The following is a 21,989-nucleotide window of genomic DNA, read 5'->3' as shown; positions in this document are numbered from 1 at the left end:
TTAGATCATGGGACCTGCTCGGCATCTCCCAGCTGGGGGACGTCTGGCGGGGGGGACGCATGTGCTCATACGCGGAACTGCAGGCGCGCTTCTCCCTTCACTCATCTCAATTTTATAAGTATCTCCAACTGCGCCACGCCATACGCATCTATACTCCTCTGGATGTTCGGTTGCCAGACCATAGTCCCCCGGAGGCTCAGGTCTTGCTGGGTAACCTAGGGAAGGGGAGTATTTTCCGTATACACCGTTCTCTTGTTAACAATACCCCCGCGGCTCAGGACGGCTTGAGGGGAAGGTGGGAGGAGTGGGTGGGACCCCTGGATGAGGTGGACTGGCGGGATGCCCTTATGGCCCCCCGGCTGGTGACGGCCTCCGCCAAACTGCGGCTGATTCAAGTATACTATCTCCACATTGCCTACCTCACACCGGCGCGTCTACGCCGTGCGGGCCTCTCTGCTGACGCATCTTGCCCCCGCTGTGGTTTTGATCTGGCCGACTTCATCCATATGGTGTGGTCCTGTCCGGGCCTGGGGGATTACTGGAGGGGCATAGAAGCTGATCTCACAGAGGTGTTGGGCTGGGAGGTGCCACACGATCCTAGACACGCCCTTCTGGGCATCACTGACGGTCTACAGGGCACCCGTGCAGAGAAGCTGTTCCTTATGACAGCGTTAATGGTGGCAAAAAGAGATATTGCAGCAGCATGGAAACATCCACAGCCGCCTACCTTGGCCAAATGGAGTGCCGTAGGGTATGGGGGAAATGGTTGGGCAATGTATTCTGATTGGGTGTTTTGGGGGGGTGGGGGCAGGGGGTGGGGCTTCGGGTGGGGGCAGGGGGGGCGTGATCTCACTCCGTGCAATTGTACAGTGGTGGCTTGTCAGGCTCAATGTTTCTTTTGCAGTGTTTTTAAAATCCAATAAAACTTGTTTATCAAAAAAGATTTACCACAACTGATGGAAGTATTGCCAGTGTGGCAGCTAATTTCCAGATGTTCTTGGAGGGCTAGTGATGAAATGAACATGTTTTTGCTATTCTGTTTGTGCAATTGTTTTATGTAAGTTAGCATTTGTGGCACCCTTTTATGTTTAGCCGCCATTTTGAATCATGCCATTAGCTGCTTATTGACTTCTTGCGAAGCAGGCTGTGGAAAGTTTAATTTCCCCAAGGTTAGCCCTTGCTCTGCTATTGAATACACTGTTCTTATAAGCGCCTACCTTTCCCACTAGATAGAGGCTTCCTCCCACCAGTCTAGCGGTAGGCACAAATAGAGTGACCTTGGGTAGAAGATACTGTGTGCCCAGCCTCAGAATCAAAACCCATCCTACTTCTTTGTGTTAGCTGCACCTGCAAATTCCATTATGTTCGGGTCTTCCTTCGTTCTGAATTGTACATAATGTATCGCTATGTTTGCTTAAGTCATTCCTCTCTGCAGCACCCCTAAGCAACTGGGCAGACGGGGCTCCACTCTGTATCTGAATAAATATATAATTGGTTTGTAATCTATACTGTCTGACCGACTCTTCATTTGGTATGGAAGGCTGAGAGGTGGTCATGAGTGACCCGGGTGACCCTAAATGGGCCACTTCCTTCACTAGTCAGTCCCCAGTTACACGTTCCAGATTAAGGATTTGATATTTTAATAAAGGCCCCACATAGTCTTTCGAGCTATACCCAATAGCAAATTGATGTACCTACAGTAATACGATTTTGAGTACAGGAACATAGAGGTGTATGCCCATATATATTCCTGAATCAATCATGCAATTCTTACCATTATCGACGGCTAGAAGGACAGGCCTCTAGCACTCCTAGGAGCAACTCAATAGATAAAAGTTACATATATCTATGACCAAACCGGTGACGGTCAACAGTGTCATTCATTCTTACAACAATAACTATAAAGATCGGTGAACACTGCATATTCCGTTAGAGAGATAATTTATGTTGTTGTCCTGAAGAAGGTGGTCCTACACTGTTTTTGCACCGAAATGCTTCGATGCCCTCTTGGTTCTGTTAAATGTATTGTGTCCCTCTTATATGGTAATTTGTTATTAGTGTATGTGCAATATATTTCTTAATACATGGTTCAGATTGTTTTTAACCATATGAATTTTAATGAATTGTACAATTGCTTTTTCTTTATATTCTCCATAAAACAGATTTTACTTAATTGCCTTTTGGGTCCTTTTAAGACTGGTAGTGAATAGTTTTTGATTGTGAAGATGGTAGAGTGTGATCTGTTTAATTGTTGATTTCTCCATGAGATCTTTTTCTGTTGATACATCAACGAAGAGAACCACGTCCTGGACACCTCCCAATCCAGTTTACGAAGCAACAACAGCACCGAGACTGCACTCCTCGCCTCCACCAACAACATCCACTATCCCCTCGATCGGGGCAAAACCCCAGCCCTCATCCTACTGGCCCTCTCAGCTGCCTTTGGCACACTCTCCCATCGCACCCTAATCACGAGACTCCACAACGCTGATATTGGGACAAGGCACTGGAATAGATCCACTCCTTCCTGACCGGCCGAACACAGCGAGTCAGACCACCCCTGTTCCTCTCAGAACCTACAGAGATCAGCTGCAGAGTGCCCCAGGGCTAATCCCTGAGCCCCACTCTCTTCAGCATCTACATGGCTCCCCTTGCAGCCATCTTCAGAAACAATGGCCTCAACATCATCTCCTACGCCAACAACATCCAGCGGATCATCTCCCTCACCGACGAACCCACAGTCGTCAGAATCAACTTTCACAACAGAATGAAGGCAGTTGCTTCCTGGATGCAAGACAGATGCCTGAAGCTCAACTCGGACAAGAACGAAGTACTCATCCTGGGACCCACTCCTTCAGCCTGGGATGACTCCTGGTGGCCCGCCTAACTAGGAATCCCTCACACCCCTACGGACCGCACACACAACCTTGGCATCATACTGGACTCTTCGCTCTCAATGAACCGCCAAATCAACGCAGTATCCTCATCCTGTTTCAACACACTCCGCCTGGTTCGAAAGACAGTCAGATGGTTCTCCACAGAATCCAGAAACACGGTCACCCACACACTCATCACCAGTAGACTTTGACTACGGCAATGCACTCTATGCCCGCGCCACCTAGAAACACCTCATCAAACTACAGAACGTCCAGAACGCCGCAGCCAGACAAGTCCTAAACATCCCTCGCCGCAGCCACATGACACAATACCTCTGACAACTCCACTGATTCCTTTTCAACAAGAGAATCACCTTCAAGCTCCTCACACATGCCTATAAGGCCCGCCACGACACAGGACCAGAATATCTGAACCACCGCCTTGCTTTCAGCACACCCGCCAGAAAGCTCCTCTCCGCCCAACTCACCCTGTCCTCCGTCCCATGGACCCACAAGACCAGAACCGGAGGAAGAGCCTTCGCCTGCCTTGACGCAATCAGCATCGAGGACCCAGTTCAGGAAGGACCTGAAGACCTGGCTCTTTGACTGAATCTCCAACCCAGATGGATCAGCAGCCCCCCTCCCACTCAGCACCTTGAGACCCTCACGGGTGAGTAGTCGTGCTTTACAAACCCCTCATTGATTGATTGAAGTGCTGGTACTCAGTACTGGTGAGTGTAGGCTCTTTTAAAGCACTGCTGTGCAGGAACACAGCAACCTTGGTTTAACAACAGGGGACGCTGTCGCGGGCTATGCTTTGAACATATCATAGGGGGTATAGTGACATTAAAGAGGGTTATGCCACTTCTACAGTACTTTGGGTCTGTGTATCTGTTGTAAGTTAGCTAGCTCCATAATCGTATATGGGTACAGGCATGTTGTGTGCTGGTCAATTGCATAGCTACTAAAGTAAACCCGTGATTTAAGTGCCATGCTGTCAGTTATGATAAGGTATCCCAAATTTATTTATACTACACCAATAATGTTAACGTTTTATGACTTCCTCAAACTTTGAACAAGGATTATTAAATTAGATCAAATTTCAAATGTAATGTTGATTAATAAAAAAATAATATAAAATCAAAGACTCAAGAAGTTGCTTTAACTACAGCTTTTTCTCTTACATTTTTAGGGCTCGCGCCTGCTTTGTAGTGCGCAACACTGCTCGTGCAGCGAGAGCCCTTTTGTATGGGGTTTTGAAAGCTGCTCACACGCTTGTGGTTTTGCTTCCCGCGGCACTATTGGCTTTTGCGTGCTTTTTTTTTTTAAAGCCAGCATGCAATTGGGCAAAGGCGGGCGCATGTCCCGCCTTTGCTCCGCTCATTCCCGTCAGTGGCTAGCACGCGCAGCAGCGTGCGTTCGCCTCGCTGCCGCGCTCTCTAGTTTCATTACCGACGCCCATATGCAGCCCCGTTGTGACGTTTCCTCTTAGTGCCTTGGCGTCTTTCCTTTGCGCCTCTGAGCACTACACGGCGTTTGCCCTACAAACCACATCATTTTACGCTTGCGTTCCCTTCCTCATAGTGCCTCTGCGTCTTTCCTGGCGCCTCTACCCTGCATACACAAACACATCAATCAACTTATTTTCACGGCCATGCACAGCTACAAAGTTACATCACCGAGCTCATCTCAGTCCCGGGAAAGAGCAAAAAGTTACTTTAAACACTTCTGCTTGTTGGGGTGCTCTTGACAGGCCTGCCCAAGCCCTCCCCGGCATGTCCTAGGCAGCGCTGCCAAGCCAGCACAAGCAGGCACAAAAAGAAGGCATGGAATAAAACCTCACATTCCGCCTCCTTTTACAAACACACACAATGCAGGGCTGCCAAGCCCGACATCGGAGCGGGAGAGCACAGGCATTAACCATTCACCAACTGCCCCGGAGAACAATATCTCTCAACTCGCCCCCTCTGATACCTTTCGCTCGGATTAAAATTAGAGTTAGTGAAGTGAAATATAGAGAGGCGTGCTGGGTGTTGCAACTTAAACAAACCTTTGCATGTGATTTACAAAGAAATTCAAAATGCCCTTTTGAAGAAAATGTAAAGTGCTGTGAATATTGAATTCTCACATCCTTGCTTCAAGACAGATGTTTACTGAAAGGCTACTGTTGGTCTTCGAATAAATGTAAGCTCTTATACATGCCTCAGACCCTACCTAGCATCAGAGTGATTACCAACGTCATCTACTTGAGTCCTTAGGTACCGCCCTCAGGAAGGATATGACTTTATTACAGGGATGCACGCTGCAAAAAGCAAACACAGAGAAACTACCTGTCAGATAGAAATTGTATCTAAAGAGTGACTTCATTTCCAAAATTTTTATGATGTAGCCATTCTTGTAAGGTCTACCACAGAAACTTGTATAGAGGCTGTACGAACAGCCCAAGAAATGTCTGCAGCACTATAGGGTGGAAATGGGGCCCCTGGTGCCCCCCTAGTGTGGCAGATGCTCTATATGGTTGTAGGCCAGATCATTAAGCAGAGCTCCAAAGGCACCACTGGTGACCATCTAATTTAGCACTGTTCAGTAGTGCCAGGCACAAGGCGCTATTTAAGATTTTAACAAAGAACATTTAATTTCCCTTAATTTTGTTTAAAATTCGGTGTCTAAAATCAAGTCTAAAGGTCAATAACAGCAATAAACTCATTTTCTTTTTTGTTCACAGTGGAACACAGCTTGCACTATTTCACCACTTGATGAGCGCAGTCTAGGATAGAGCACAGATGCTGCACAGCACCAGCGTGCATTTGCACATGGAGGCCCCACTTTAGATACACAGACACAATCATTTTAAGTTCTAAAACAGTCAACCTCTCTCGCCGCACCCACATCACCTCACACCTCAGGGAACTACACTGGCTCCCAATCAACAAACCCAATACAAACTACTCACACTGATACACAAGGCACTACACAACACCGACCACGCATACCTGAATATCAGCATACACTTCTACACACCTCTCAGAAACCTCTGCTTAGCCGGACTCTCACTAGCAAGCCGGGGGCCTTGCCTTCTCCTACGTCTTCTCCAAAATATGGAACAACCTTTCTTTCCACGTCGGAGCCTCCTCTTCACTTCTCGAGTTCCACAAGAAGCTGAAAACCTGGCTAACTTCTCCAGGTGTCGACCTCCTGGCCTCCCGCTAAACCACCTGGTCACCCTTACAGGTAATTAGAGTCCCATACAAAGAACTATGACATAACACAACAATACTAAAACCACATCTTCCACTGTGACCTTGCCCTTTGGAGAGTGTGTTTAAAAAGAGCCAGTGCCAGACCCGAAACAGTTTCTTAGGAGATCACAAACAGCACCACCCACTGGTGGCGCCGCCTACCATAGGTGCTGAAAGCAGGGGTCTAGGGGGTCCTGCAGCACCCCCTAAATAACCATGCTAGAGTTAAAAAGGTGAATGAGATATAAAGATGCCTTCACATTTTGTCTTTATCTTGACACATTTGAAGAGGTGCATTCAAAGACATAGGTCAAAAGTCAGGCTAAGGGCCTTATTACGACTTTGGTGGTCCTCCTATTGCACCGCAATCTCGCAAAGCTGTGGTGGGCCCGCTCCCTGGATTACAACTGTAATCTGAGGCGGGCAGGTAGTGCTGCAGCGATCTCGCGGTGGTGGGCTGTTTGGCTGATAGGAGAGCCTAACATGCAGCCCACCATCGTGACAGTGCCTGTAGCACATTCCTGCATGATGCGGTGCAATTACAGGGTGCACAACATGTGCCCCCCTGCATGCATCCCCAGGCACAAATCTGGCACGGGGCACTGTTAGGGCCCCTTTACTTGTCTCTCCACCACCCTTTTCATGGCAGGCTCACCGCCATGAAAAGGGTAGTGAAAAGGAAACTCATAATATGCTTTGCAGCGGAACCGCCAGCATATTCATGCCGGTCACAGACCGCCGGCCCAGCAGGATCCTTGATCCCGGGGGTCTCGTGATGGTCCGACTGCCTCCTCTGAATACTGTGGGCAGACCCGCAGTGTGGCTGTGTTCAGACTGCCACCACGTACTTTTAATTAGCCCCAAGACTTCTGACAAATTGCTGCTTTTTCTTTTAACATGGATATTGGTGTTTGCTTTTCTTTCTAGAACTGCAAAATTAGGTGAACTATCTGACAATCTTGCAGGGTTACAGGAAGTATGTATGAAAGGAAAGATTGAAGGATGTCAGTTGTTTCGAACCCACATCAAAATGTAAATACCTGTTAATGAACTGTACATATTTCAAATAATATCAGTAGTTTGGAAAGTACAAATGAAGCACATTTTTTGTAAATCTGAAGTGTGTTCAAAAAGAATCAGGATACGTTACCTGGTGATGTGCAAACAATAAATAATTGCAGAAACCCGATTTTCACAATGATTGTTTATGTGCTGTGGTTTTATCAGTAAAAAGGCATGTCAGTGTTAAGCTTCTGATCAATTCAATGGAATACATGCTGTCTGTAACAGTAATGGATTTGCAACAGTATGCCCAAAATGCACCAGCTACTACACTTGTACCACTCTCCTGTCGAATGGCAGTGTCTTATTTGCTATAGCTATTCGTTATGTAACACTTAAATATTTCACAATCCCTTTGACTTCAGTGATGTAACATTGATGGCAGCACCCCAACTCATACATTTGTTCCCACTCCTACCATTCTAGAACCATTGTTCTATCTCTCTAACTGACAGGGTTCCTATATTAGCCCTATCACCATGATTAATGCTTTGGATGTGCAGGAATGCGTAGAAAAACTAAATATTCATTGCATGTGTCTATTACTTTCAAGGAAGCAGCATTCCACATGTATGTACAGACAGATTGCACCAAAGTTGTTTAATGTCCGTGCTGTTTTCTCTTTACATTCTGGAATCTGTAGTTCAGCATTCATAATGGAAAATAAACTACAAGTATCAGATTTAAATGAAAAAGCATGAATGGGTTGTTTATGTGCATGTCCTGATTCATCTTGAGAAGACCCTTTGGTTTTCGCTGTGGTTCTAAACAGCAGCGGCCGACACAAACAAAAAAGTGGTGGGGTGTAGGAGGGGGCGGGGACACGGGAGGGGGAGCGCAGGGGGTAATAATAATTAAAAAAAAGACTTACCTGAAGCTGCCAGCCACCTCACGCTTCGGTGTTCCTCTGCCTACTGTGCAGACACTCGGACAGCATCAGAGACTCCCTGTGGAATCCTTGCGCTGCTCTCATGCTATTTCCAACAGCATGACAGCAGCGTGGGGATTGGCCTAAATGTGCTGGTTTAATGCTGGCTCAGGCACAGGGAGTCTATGCTGTTTCTTGAACCGGACTGTGCAATACAGCTGGGTTGGAGAAACTTCACTGCGCATGTCTGTTTGACTGCCAACCAAACAGACATGCACACTTGGAAGTACTCATACCACTTAATTCCTCATCCCTCCCATGACCCGGCCCACCTCTCCCTACATACGCTGGCTCAGCCAACAGCTGAAAAATAAAACTATAATAAAATATAATTTTATTTTTCAGCTCATGGCTCGGAGCCAGAGGGTCGACGCTGCTCTGCCATTGCAGAGGAGCCGCCGCTCCTTCTGAATCTAAATCTGGCCACATCAACAGACTTGGACAGAGACAGAAAATAGGCCCGGGCACAAAAATAAAAGTGGCTGCCATTAGCAAAGCAGATCACTAAATAAACAGTGGTCCATATTTACAAACTGGGAAAGTTTTGATCTTCTGAAGACACATCAGAAGAACAACATGCCCACCAGACCATAAAACGGGCCCACAAACAAGCATTGGCATAGTCAATAGGTCTAGCTTTTTTGGGTCTTGTAAGTGTTTAGCTAGAGCTATTGGCTTTGCCAATGTCTTTAAGCAATGTTGCAGAGCAGTGTAGGTGCTGTGCAGCATTTTGAAATGTTATAATAAAAAAGTATTATAAAAAATGTTGTTACTTTATATATAACAAATAACATTATTTATTTAAACTTTGAACAAACTTTTTAAATCATTGTTTTTGCATGCGTTTAAATATTTTTTCAAAACAATGTCTTTTTTGATTATTTCATATTTAAGATTGATTTTGGTATGCTTGGTAGTGTGTTTAAGAGCTTAAGTGGACCATTTAGTGCATTAGATCGCTAAAAAGTAGCCTACATTTACAAATTGGGGCGGTTTACTACTTGCAAACATACATACAACTGTGGAGTCATCAAGATTTTTAAGGCAAACAGATCAGGTTACTCAATAGTTGATTTAGAAGCAGACAAACTACATACCACACATAATTTAAAAACCCCAAACAAAGCAGATGAATTAAAGCCACTGCCTTTCATGTCATTAGAACGCTGTGATTGGGGTGTTGTGGTGAATTTTGTGGCATGATGTGGAATTCTGTGGTGCAGATTAGATGTATGTGATATGTTGTGTAATTGTGCTGTTGAGTTGAACTATGTGGTTTGTTGTTGAATTATGTGGCGTGGAATGGAAATGTGTGGAGTTGAATTGTGTTGTTTGGAACTGTGTGGCGTTGAATGAAATTATGCTGATTGGAATTATGTGGCATGGTGCAAAGTGTATTTATGTGGATTGTTGCTATGTGGTATCAAGTGTTTTTATGTGGGATGTATTTATGTGTTATTGAGTAGAGCGTACTTATGCGGAGTTGAGTTATGTTGCGTTGAGTGGTATTATATGAAGTGTAATATGTTGTGTGGTGTGGAATGTTGTGGTGTTGTATGTCACACTAAACATCCAGGTATGCCACTAGGTACCCAGGCGAGTGGCGCGATTCTCTTTATTCTACATCTTCTTCAGACTATTCAGATAGGATTCACATTAATGAAGATTACTGGATTTGCCCAAGATTACAGAATGTTTCAACTAGTAAAACGTTTTTGTTGAAAAAGTTCAATTTCTGGAGCAGATGGATTATGTGGCAAATCCTGCAAATCCATAATTACGTGGAAAAGGCAGAGGCCACAGAATCACATCATTCCAATGGTCCTGAGTATGAGCAAGCACTGCACAAGCACCAGCAGTGCAAGTTTAACTTACACCTGCACAGAAAAGGTAGAATATGATGGGACAGTGCAAGCGCTCCATGCACATACCGAAAAGTTACTAAGTAGACAGGGCAGTGCCAGCGTTCATCAAATACAGAACAAGAAAATGCACACAGCAAAAGGGGAAGGTGCCTGCTCTCAAGAGCAGGCACAGCACAGTCGGCAGTAAAAGCTACTAAATATAGAAAGAGGACAGCCCCCAAAGAGTTTACTACATTACAGCGCTCTTGGGTTCACTACATCAGTGAAGCCAACCACTCACTCATCTACAAACCTTACATTTTAGCACCTTTAGTTACACTGGGTGTGATGTCACTGATTATTTCATATGTGACACTACGAGTACGATCATGCATGAGCAATGCAAAGGTGTTTTGAGTTACAATTGTTTAGGGAAACGTAACTGTACAATTCTAGGTGTGTAGCGGCGGGTGGGCGTTACGGTTTGTAACCATTACGTTACTTGAATTCTGTTTTTTTGGAAGAATCTATACAGTAAACTATCATTGTTGGGGTAGGCCATTAAACCTCCAAATATAGCCACATGAGCAGAGTTCAAACACCACGCCGCAATGCTGGTCCCTGCACAGTAGTCCGCAAGCTTTACCAATGGAGAATGGCCTTCGATGGGAGCGCCGTATGTGCTCCTGTACAACTGCCACATGACACCAGATACATGCCCCACCACATGACACCAAATACATGCCCCGCCACATGACACCAAATACATGCCCTGCCACATGACACCAAATACATGCCCCACCACATGACACCAGATACATGTCCTGCAGGAGATATGCTTTGGTACAACTGCAACATGGCACCAGGCGTGTACTCATTAGGGGATGTGCCATGTTGTAGAATTACCTAGTGAGAGTCGTACCTCCCTGTGAGACCTAGACCCCGCAGGAAATGTGTTCCCATAGAACTGCCACATAACACCAGACTTGTGGCTTGCAAATCTGCCCCTTACAACTGCCAAAGGATACCAGACCTAAGAAATACAACAGATTAACCCCGTTATTGAACTGCTGCGAGGTGTGCGCGATGCCCCAGTGAAACGTTTGCCCTACTTATGTGCCAGACTTAGAACTTTATAACAGAATGGGAAGTAACTCTGTATCTGCCATGCACAAGGCGATTTCAACCAAGATAAAAGTATTGGGGAAGTATTTTTTCTGGAGAGGGAGACTTAGAAATGACGTGCTAATCTCCCATGGGCAGCATATAGTGAATCAAACGCTCTTTGTGATCACAGCAGAATATGTCAGTTGAACACCAGTCTGTTCACGCCTGTCACAGCTCAGGGGGAACAGTGTGGGGGGGTGTTTCTGCTCTCTCTCCATGCTTTGAGTATTCAGCCTGGCATTGCATAATGTCAGCAATATGTTTGGCGCTATACAAACAGTAAATTAACATACATGAACAGATGTTGCCAACAAAAAGAGACAGGGAGTTGGTTTCTGAAGGCGGCAGGAAGGGGCCAGAGGTTTAAAGTGAACACTTAGCTGGCCACCTCCCACCACTCCATATAGGCAGGTACAGAGAACCCATGTCCAAGCTGTCTCTGTCTGCAGCACTTTCGCGGGGCCCACCTCTATATACAGGGGCCATCAGTGCAGGACGAGTTGTGCTTCATGGCAGGCATGGAGGAGAGACAGGCACGGACTCTGCTGCAGCTGCAGCCCAAGGCTCCGGCCTCGTCCTGCACCCCTCGAATAACAAGCGAGTGGTGCTAATGAGAGAGCAGCAAGGTATGTGAGTGAGAATGTAGAAGGGGTGGGGAAAGCCATTGAGAATGGTGCAGAGCGGATGTGCTTCATGGCAGGTGTGGAAGAGAAGGAGGAAAGGACGGTCTCTGCTGCTGCTGCAGCCCCAGCGCTGGCATTGTCCAGTGCCCTTGCTATCACCAGCAAGCGGCACTAAGGACAGAGCTGCAAGGGAAGTGGGTGAGAATGGAGGAGAGGTGGGGATATGCACAAGTGCTTCTGAGGATGGCTCTTACAGAGGACGGCTCTTACAGGCTGAACTGCACAAAGGAAACTCATAGTTGGAAAATGCAAATACCGTCCAAAATATGAAGCATGGCATCCGTGAATAGGGCACTATTCTGATACACGAGCTGCAGCAAAGAATACAAAAAATAGTGCAGAGAAACAAACCAAAAAAAAAAGAGTAAGACCACATGTAAAATGGGCAGTCTCTTGGGATGTTCAGAAACCGCAAAAGGCGGGACTAATTAAGCATAATGACCAAACAAAAGCAGGCATTTAATGAAGTACCTGAACAGGAATGAATGGAAAACATGGGAGGTGCTTTAAGCCCACAGTCTAGATACAGCATGCCTCACACAGCAGCGCATGCGCTGCCTAGGCTCCACTTAAAAACACTGACCTGTCAGGCCAGCCCTTCAACACTGCCAGATTGCCCTATAGGTCAGTTTGACCCGTGCACACCAATGACGGTCAGTCGGAATGGTTCAGCTAAAAATGTGCAGCTAGGAGTGTGCTGGCCTAGCCTACCCCGATTGAAATCAGCCAATAGAGAGTTAGACAGTCTCTCCTCCTGCTTGGGAGTGTGGGGCGCCTGGGAGATGGCATTATTGCTGCACCTTTACCGTGGTAACAGTGACAGTCTTGAAATACACTTATGTTGCCCTCGCAATTAGCAATACTGCTGCTGCTGCAGTCCTTTCATGCAACATGCATGACTATATAGCCTTTCACAATCGGGGCAATCATGAAGGTACATGTTTCTTTTAAGAACAGGTGATTTATTTGAGTTCTGCTGCCGAACTGTAGGGAATACTCAACTTAGGCAATGCCAAGAGGTCTGTGAACTCTGAAAGTAGAAGATGCCAAAGACGATAGGAAATTAACTAACAGCACTCATTTAATAGCTGCATTTATTGCCCTTTAAGTTTTGTTTGACAAGCTGTATTACTTTAACAATGTTTGGTTTTGGAATTGTTTTGCTTATACAGCAGCATGCCAAGAAAAACTCCTTTCCACTGGGCTGTTTTAATCCTTTCACTTGAAACATCCAGGAGGTTGGTGAAACGCCTATTTGAAATTACTTTCACTATACAAACTCTTTCTTAAACTTACCGCTTTGGACAAGATCTGATGTGAGGACCAAGGTGTATTAAGGGCATACTAGTGTACAAAACACAAGCAAGCAGTGTGATGCTCCTAACACATCTCTTATAGCCGACATGTGCTCATTTCAAAATGCTTTTACAGCTCGCGCTGTTTCATATAGGGTGATAAATCTCCCTCTTTTTTTTTTTTTTTTTTACTTAATTTGTTTTTCACTTTTCCACTTTGCTATTTTAAAATGTTTATTTATCCATTTTCTCCAGTATTTATATTGTATGGCTTTTTCTCATTCAAGTTGATTTTCAATTGGCTCAGCATTTTATATTACAAACAAAATCCTCATGTTTTGGTCTTTTTTCTGAGCCCAATAAATTTCACATAGTGATTTTTCTAACGGAGAGTAGTATTAAGGTTGTCTTCAAACCGCAGTACCCAAAACACTGGCACAATGAAATGTGAAGATTTTGCACCTGGCCGTCATCAGTCTCTCTGAATTAGTAATCAGGGACACACAAAAGAGCAGACCCGAGCTAGACAATTCATCACCTCACATGCAGTCCCATCACTCATCCCTCACATCAATCAAATTGCAGTGCTCATGAAGAACTAATTAATATTCCCTTGCTAAAACATCTAAAGTTAGACCCATCTCCATCCTCCTAACAGCTGGAGGAATGCACTCAATACACATTTACTTGGGGCCTAATTGGTGGTGCCGCGACCACTATTGCACTGGCAGTCCGACTGCCGTATTGCAAGTGCGATGGTGGGACCGCCACAGGACCATTGCAGCTACCGGGGATCCATGATCTTGCAGTGGTGGCACAGCGGTCAGAGGAAGTGATATGCTGACAGTGTCACTGCAGCACCACCGAGCATATTACAAGTTTCCTCACCGCCCTCCTTTTCATGGTGGTGAGTCGGCCATGAAAAGGTTGATGATTAGGTAACCCTGTCGCCACTGTGCATGGGAGTGCATTCACGGGGCCACATGGTTTGCCTTCTTGTAGTTCTGTACCCTCTGTTCCTGCACAGGAGAAAATGCATGACATGGTGCATTTCTTCCTGTGCAGTCATGCTGTGGTGCTCCCACGGTGGTGCCTTTCTAAGGCTCTCATTTGAGCCTTAGAACGGCACCGTCGTGGGTCCGCCGCAGCACAGACCGCCCGCTGCAACACATACAAACCCACTCCACAAACAACACAGCATGTTAACACAAAACACATAATAGCAGATCTTTATATGAGAGAGGCCAGTAGACCATACAGTCACTTACACCGATAAAACAGTCAGGTTAACTATATAAGATCATACAACACGACATGCTGTCGCCATCACCACCAATATGATGCTAATCTCAAGAAAGGGATCGCAGTTTTCTATCCACTATGAGGGTGCGCTGGGAGCGACATTCCAGGTCACAGGACAAGTCCTGGACTTTGCATTGTCAGGGACAGTCAGTCCTAAGCCTCTGCTCTCTCACTAGATTAGTGTGACACCAGGGCCAAAACTAAAAGCCAGGATATCGAAAATACGCATGCAGTCAGGCACTCAAGGCAGCGGTACACACCCAAATATCATGGATGGGTTATTCTTATCCCAGCTGAAATAAATCCTAACAGCAAATAGATTCTTTGCCTGATTCTAGTGCCTATCAAAATGCGTAGCTTCTTTCCGCACTTTCACATCCTTAGATTGCATGCTATCCCGAAAGCCTACTCCAAGTATATGCTAAAACCCTGCTTGATAATTTGGCTTTGACTTAAAAGACTTTAAATTGTTCCCGCTTTTCTCTTTTGAATAATACTCTCCTTATCTTCATCCTCTGCATGCCTCTTCTCTCTGAATACAGCCTACTCTAAATTGCATGTCGGTCTCCTTTCATCTACTTTATTATATTCTACAAATTGTATATAACTCATGTTATAGGCCACAACATTCCCTTCTCTGAAACCAAATTAATGTAGCCTTACAATACCTAATCTCCTCTAGCCTATCTATTCAGTCCGCCAACCATTTGCAAGAACTCGCATAGCCCCCATTATTAAGCACACCCTACCTCCTATTAATCCAAACTACCACAAAGAAACAAGCAAATCAACATCTCTGATTGCAATGTGGGAGAAGTTTCTAAAGTGAATTATGAGACAATGTAGGATGTTGTTTTTTGCAATACCAAACAAAATGTAAAAACCTGTAAATGAACTGTATGCATCCCGGCAGTTAGGAAAGCAAAAGTGAGGCACTTTTTTGTAATTCTGAAGTATTCTGGAAACAGCGATTTTAATAGTGTCAAAACAAATCAAGACACTCACATGGTGATGCACAAATGAGAAATATTTACAGAAACTCGATTTCAACACATTATCATTTGTGTGCTCTATAGTTTTATCAGTAAAACTGCATGTCTGTGCAAATTTAGTGGCTATTTCAATGGAATATATACTGATAAATGACAATACGCAACCACACACTGTCTTAGTTACATTAAAAAATCTCCCGCCTCATGTACATTAAACTTTGGTGGGTCGCAAACGTTTGTTGTTCTAAAAGTGGTTCTAAAAAGTTTGGAAACCACTGATCTAAGACTAGACTAATAATGACATCTGATTTCTAGCCACTTGAAGGACTGCAATATGGTTCTAACATAAACAAGTAAATTTCCTGGGCAAACAACCACCATTAAGCGAATAGATCTGTTGTTCTGGATTTTAAACTCGGACCTATATTCATTACAAGGCAAAGGCAATGCTGTGCAAAGCAGTGGCGTCTGACCTCTATGGGGAGGAAAGGTGGCCATGCACGCGCAAATAACAGGCATCCTCCGCTCCGGACCTCTTCTGTGGAACTGGATGCTACAGTGCGGGTACCAATCCTGGTGCTGCTCTCATACTGTGAGAGAAGCGCCCTAATTGGAGGGAGTGACCTCACTCAGTGCTCCCCAGCACCCTAGAGGCCTGCACTTATTCTATCCGAGCTGTATTAAAACACAAGGGTTAGAAGTTTCAAATTGCACATGCCTAGCTGTCCGCCGCAAGATGGCCGGCCAAAGAGACATGCGCACTTTGAAAAGTGCACAAACAGCCCACCTTCCTCCCTGCTGCTGTCACTCAACAGTGGCCCTGCCCCCATCCTGATGCTCAGTTCAGGGCCGGAGGATGAAAAATAAAATGGTAATAAATGACCATTTTATGTTTCATTTTTGGGGGTAATGTAAGTGGGGAGACGCTCTTCCGCTCCAACCGAAGAGCCGCCCCTGGCAAAGTGCCCATCTTTGTTGTGTCACGAAAGTTAACAAACTTCTACTGTATGTAATTAGCAGTTTGCTGCCCAGAAATCAACCAGAATCTCCTGCAGCAAAAACAACCTATAGCGCTTCAAACAGAAGTGCTTTCATTTCAAAACTCAGTACATAACAGGTTGTTCAATCATCCAGAGTAATAACACTCAATTTATTGACATAAGAAGGATAAAAGGCAGTATTTCTACTTCGGTTTAAACCTTTGACATGTAGGGAACACCAGGTGTCAGCAGTGAGTGGTTAAAGAGCTATGCTATTTTACATTCCTGAAACTCAGCGCGACAGAGCCTGGTACCAACATACAAAACCCAGCCTCCTATTTGTTGTCTACTCGGAATGGCTTACACGTTTTTCCACCCTAAAAGGGATAGTTTCCGGCCATTCTTCCCTATTTTTACCCAGGTGAATCTAAGAAACAACAGCCCTCCTTTCAATCAATAATGTGGGGGGCTCCCATCCCACCTCAATGAGGACAACTGCATTACAGAACGCTAGCTTTAATGAACAGAAAGCAGTTTCAGAGTCCGGGTCAAAAAACAAATTATTTGGCATTTGCCAGCAACGCTTAATTTTTGATGGTCACCATTTCTAACTTTTGGGGACCAGGACTTATTTTTTACCATCAGATTTTGACCCAGAACCAAAGCGAGAAAGGAAGAGAAAGATGGTAAAATGGCATGGTAAAGAGACAAACGTTTAGGGTGGCACTGGAACAGAGAGGTTTGAGGAGGACTCAAGATTGGGCAGTACTGGAATTCAGTAGCAACAGAAGCCTGTTCATTTGAACTACCTTCAACTTTTCCCTCAAAATATGCATTTTATTTAATTGGACATTAAACATGAATAAAAGCATTGGAGCTCTTATCTGTTAAGTAGATGGGGATTTGTCATTATGTCTCTTCTCGCCTTCTTACAGAGTTCTCTACTGACATCTGGTGCCACCACTATGTCACTGACCTGTATTATGAGTGCTAGCTAAGCCAATCCTAGAAAGAATGCGTGTCTAATTTGAGCCTTACATCCAGGGCAGTTTTGCTATAAACCTCTCTCACAATGAAGTGCCCCACTGCAGAATGACCATAACCCTCTATCAGGTCAATGAAGATTTGGAGGGCTAATGGAGATACAAGGCAAACCCATGCTATAAGACAACTTGCTCTAAATATGTTTTTGCTAAATACTAACAATTACTCTTCTAATATTATTTTAGGGACTAACAAGAGAACGAACACAACATGAAAATGGAGGAAAGATAATTCAACCACACTTACCGGACAAAAATAGGTGCTCTCCACAATATGATTTGCAACAACATTATTCTCTGCAGACAGAGACATGATGAAGAGCAGGGCATCGCGTGCCTGCTGACCCACAGTTCCCTCCCTATGGATGAAAGGAATCAAGAGGGAGAAGATGAGGAAGTTAGCAGCTCCCTGATCCTCGCTGGTGTGGAAGAACAACTCCAAGATGGATGGATCTTTGACGAGGATGGAACAGAGCTGGTTCAGCAAAACCACCAAGGCTGTCTCTACCGCAGGTGTGGTCGTCCCTGAGCAAGAACTCAGCAGCATCATCAGAGGTTTCAAAATGGGTTTGTGGTGCAGTAACGGCTGGTGTGACTGGGTGACCAACATCTCGTACATCTTCAACTGCTCCAACTTGGTCTCATCGGTGAACTCTCGCCTTAGGCTCCACAGGAACAACTTCTCCATGATGTTATCGGAAACAACAAATTCCAAGATAGGGCCCATGGCAGCGTCCCTTGCCTGCTCGTCTATCAGGAGAAAGAGCATGTGCTCCACGTAATTCTGCACAGCGCTGGCCTCATCTGCAGGTATCATCCCATGCTTCGCTTGAGAGTTTTTCAAAGGATCATGCTTCTCCAAAATCTTTATGACCTAGGGAGACATCAGACAAGCAGCATGAACAGTAGAAACCTTCTCCAGGAAATGTACAAATACTTTCAATACACAAAAGCAGTAAGTAAATTATAAGACTGCAGGACACACACCAGTGCTTTTGTAATGCAAGCAGATTTATGTACACATTCCAAACCACCACAACTAAGAAGTGCATATACAGCTGTGAAGTGAATTAGTTACACGCCTGATAATGTTGGATTCCTCTGTGACTGGCATTTTCCCAAAATTATTTTTGTGACTCTAAATCTTGATAAGCATGGAGTAGCATGTGAAAATACAAACTGCAAAAATGTCTTTTTGAAAAAGATAAAATCCAAAAGGAAGAATACCAAACTCGTGTTCTGTAACTGTTCACTTAGTTAACAGTAAAGCTAGGCTTGTAAAGCTAGGCTTGCAAAGCGGGTGCAGGCAGCGTGACATTTTCTACATTTAAAAATGCCTAGGGTGCATGATTCCCAGGAATTAGGTCTCGAGTTTGGTGACGTCACACAGTGTATCATGCATATCTCGCCAAAAGGTGTGGAGGGCACGGTAAGCCCATAGCATTAGTCGAATGCCAGCCTCATCCGACCAGCAGCGGGGACAGGTTAGATTTGCTGTAGGTTAATGCTTGTTTAGTTGTGTCAGGGTTAAATTTCTAGTGTTGGTTGTATCTGTGACTAAAAGGAAACAGAAGCATTGCTTGGTACCAATTTGACAACATCACTTTTAAATTGCCACAGTTGTCATCTCGTACTTTTCCTCTCTAACACACACAAAATGGAAACATGCCGGTCGCCATGAGATAAAGCTTTGAGAGGCGTGGCCCCTGGTAACGACAACTATGCGAAAATATGTTGGCATGGGTGAAGTGGATTCTCTTGAGTAATTTTGGTACAGAAATTGAGACTTTTTTCAAATTTTAAAGGGTGGAATACATTTCATTGTATTTAATATTAGGCTATACGTAAAAAAATATTTGGACAGCGTTTTACATTATTATAGTGTAAAGCATATTGCGATAGGAACATTAGTCAAAAGAGGACTACAAATTACAGAAGGTTCATTTTATGATTTTCTGGAATGGGTGCAGCAAATCATAGTTTTGGTGCACTCCAGGCCAGTGCAATTGGTTAATGCTGGAAAGAAGTAATCTACGTGTATATAAGGGGGCCCGGGGATCTCCCTCACAGAACGTTTGGGAAAACCAAAGGGTATACTGTGTATTTTGGGACATGCAATATTGCTTCAAAACCGGGCCAAGTTTAAGGTACAGGTTTGTAATGGATTTTGGGGGCAGGAGATGGTTCTCGCCCGAAGGATGCTTGGAAAAACGAAAGACAAATGGTGCTTTTTAATGTCAGTACATTTCCACATCGTGTTGGAAATGAAATAGTTTGAGGAGACTTCCTGTGGTTTGCAACTGTAAGACTGCATAGTTCAAATGTAGTTCAGAAACCCACTGTGTAGGTGTCCACCATATTAGTAATTTCATTTCCCAATAAGCATTCCAACATTTTTAAATGGGAGAGAACCAACACTTTTTATCAGGGCTGCTATACATTTCATTAAAAATACCACCACTTTTCAGAAGTGCTATAGTTACTTTACTGGGAGTATGGAGATCGCATTGGTATGCTATGTTTTAAATATCAGCACTGGCACTACTCAAGAGGGATGCTTTGCATTTATTGGGACAGTACAATTATTCCTCATACCTTTATTGGAATTATGACTACATTGTCAGGAGAGCTTCTTTGCATTTATTGGGATATACTTCAGAAGGTACATCATACCTTTATTGGGAGAATTCATATATTGTACAGCTATGCTATCCATTAACGTAGCAGAACTTACACTTCTCAAAAGATCTGCTATACATTTATTGGGTCAGTACAGTTATTCCTGAGGAGTGATTCCACCAAGAGAACCCAGCATGGATATTTTACTGTACATTACAGAATTAAACCTTCTTGGTAGGCCTGCCAAAAATCAGTGGACAGTGTCAATACAGCTCACCTTTCCCTTCATCCTTAGGTCACGGTGGAAACCACCTATAAACTGGACCTTAATTTTGCGAACCAGTTACTCTAGGACGACTAGGAACAAACCGAGACTGGCTGTGGCGCCTTTGTGTATATTGCCTTGCATCAAGGGGCACTTCATTAAAGTACATTTCTGCTGCCACAACTGGAAATACAGCTGGCGTTTAAAATGGCAGAGTCTTATCATATTTGACTTCCAGGCCTTTGTGCTTTCATCCATAGAACCACATTGTGGCGTTTTTTTGGACTTACAGGGTGGTCCTTTTTGCTTATCAGTGAGAAGTTATCTTACAATTTATTGAGTGGTGAATAGATGGCTATACCCCGGTGAAAAATGTATAATAATACAGTAATAATAATACAGTTACTTCTAATCATTTTATGAAATTGTCGCTTCCCTGATGAAGGCATTTTTGCCGAAACAAGCGTAGAAACCAAAAGCCACTGCAAGACGTAAAAAAAGAGATTTATTGTATCAATGTCATAACTCTATCCAGTGGCAGCCGCCACACAGGGGAGGTGGGATGGCGGGGTAATTGAGGGTAAAAATAAAATATTTTTTAAAACGTACCTCTTACTGGCCCGATGCCAATGGCCGCCCCAGTACTTCACTCCCGGCAGTCTCTGGGAAGGCACAGGCTGCCCAGCCAATCCAGATGCTGCCCTGATGCTATGAGCGCAGCACCAGGATTGGTCTGAGCGACCTGGTCTGCCACTCAGACACTGCCTCGGAGCCTGCGGCATTTCTCCAACCCGGCTGTGAACACAATGAATAAACTGCCCTGAAGAGGAAGGGGGGCTTTGATGTCCTTCACAATCCTAAAATGAAGCGGAGTTGTGGTGTCTACCTAAGAGAGTCACTGTGCGGGGAGGCCCCAGGCATCACAACGCCGGAGGGGGCCCCGGAGCTCCCTGTGTAGCATGAGTGCCACTGTAATAAAGGCAGTTTTTGTCTAGCTGTAACCTGCTGTCCGAGAAGTGCCAGGGCAGTAACATTTTCCCAGACAGAAAGGAACACAGTAGAATATGTGGTTGCTAGCTGGGTTGAAAGGCGTCCAAGGGTCTGTATGTGAAAGCACAGGCCCTGGAAGTATTGCTGCGGGAGCGCTGCAGCATCCCAAAAATAACCATGCTTGAGCTTAGACAATGAATGAGCAATAAAGATTCCTTTACATTTTATTTTGATCTTGTCACGTTTGCTATTGGATCAAAGTTAGAGGTCAAATGTCAGACTATGTTGTCTGACAAATTGCTGCTTATTCTTTTAATATGGATACTGGTGTTTACTTTCGTAAAGGGAACTATCAGACAATCTTGCTGGGGTATAGTGAGTATGAAAGGCAAGGCTGTAGGATGTCAGTTTTTTCTAACACACAACAAGCTTTAAATACCTGTAAAGAAACTGCACAAACATTTCAAAGTATATCAGCAATTGGAAAAGCTCAAATGAAGCACATTTTGTGTGCAATTCTGAAGTGTGATGAAAAAACAATGATTTTAATAGAATCCAAACAAATCAAGACACTTTACTTTGTGGTATGAAAATGACAGATGTTTGCTGGAGCCCGGTTTCCACATATTAGTGCGCTACATAGTTTTATGAGTAAAACGGCACGTCAGTGCAAATTTTGCAGCCATTTCAAAGGAAAATGAGCT

The 21,989-nt window shown here is 44.5% G+C and overlaps 1 protein-coding gene across 3 annotated transcripts in view; it reads right to left on the bottom strand.

Annotated features, from left to right (window-relative positions):
- Positions 1-21,989, bottom strand: part of FHIP1A (FHF complex subunit HOOK interacting protein 1A) — a 389,114-nt gene that overhangs the window by 202,168 nt on the left and 164,957 nt on the right. For all 3 annotated transcript variants that reach the window (XM_085641659.1, XM_085641660.1, XM_085641661.1), the window contains one exon: positions 17,659-18,285. In XM_085641659.1, the coding sequence (XP_085497785.1) occupies positions 17,659-18,285 (627 nt within the window). The remainder of the gene's footprint in view (positions 1-17,658; positions 18,286-21,989) is intronic.

Source organism: Triturus cristatus, chromosome 2_2 (genome assembly GCF_964204655.1).
Source record: "Triturus cristatus chromosome 2_2, aTriCri1.1, whole genome shotgun sequence".
Taxonomy (NCBI): Eukaryota; Metazoa; Chordata; class Amphibia; order Caudata; family Salamandridae; genus Triturus; species Triturus cristatus.
Note: the sequence above shows the minus strand (reverse complement) of the source record. Positions and strands in the feature narration are given on the sequence as shown.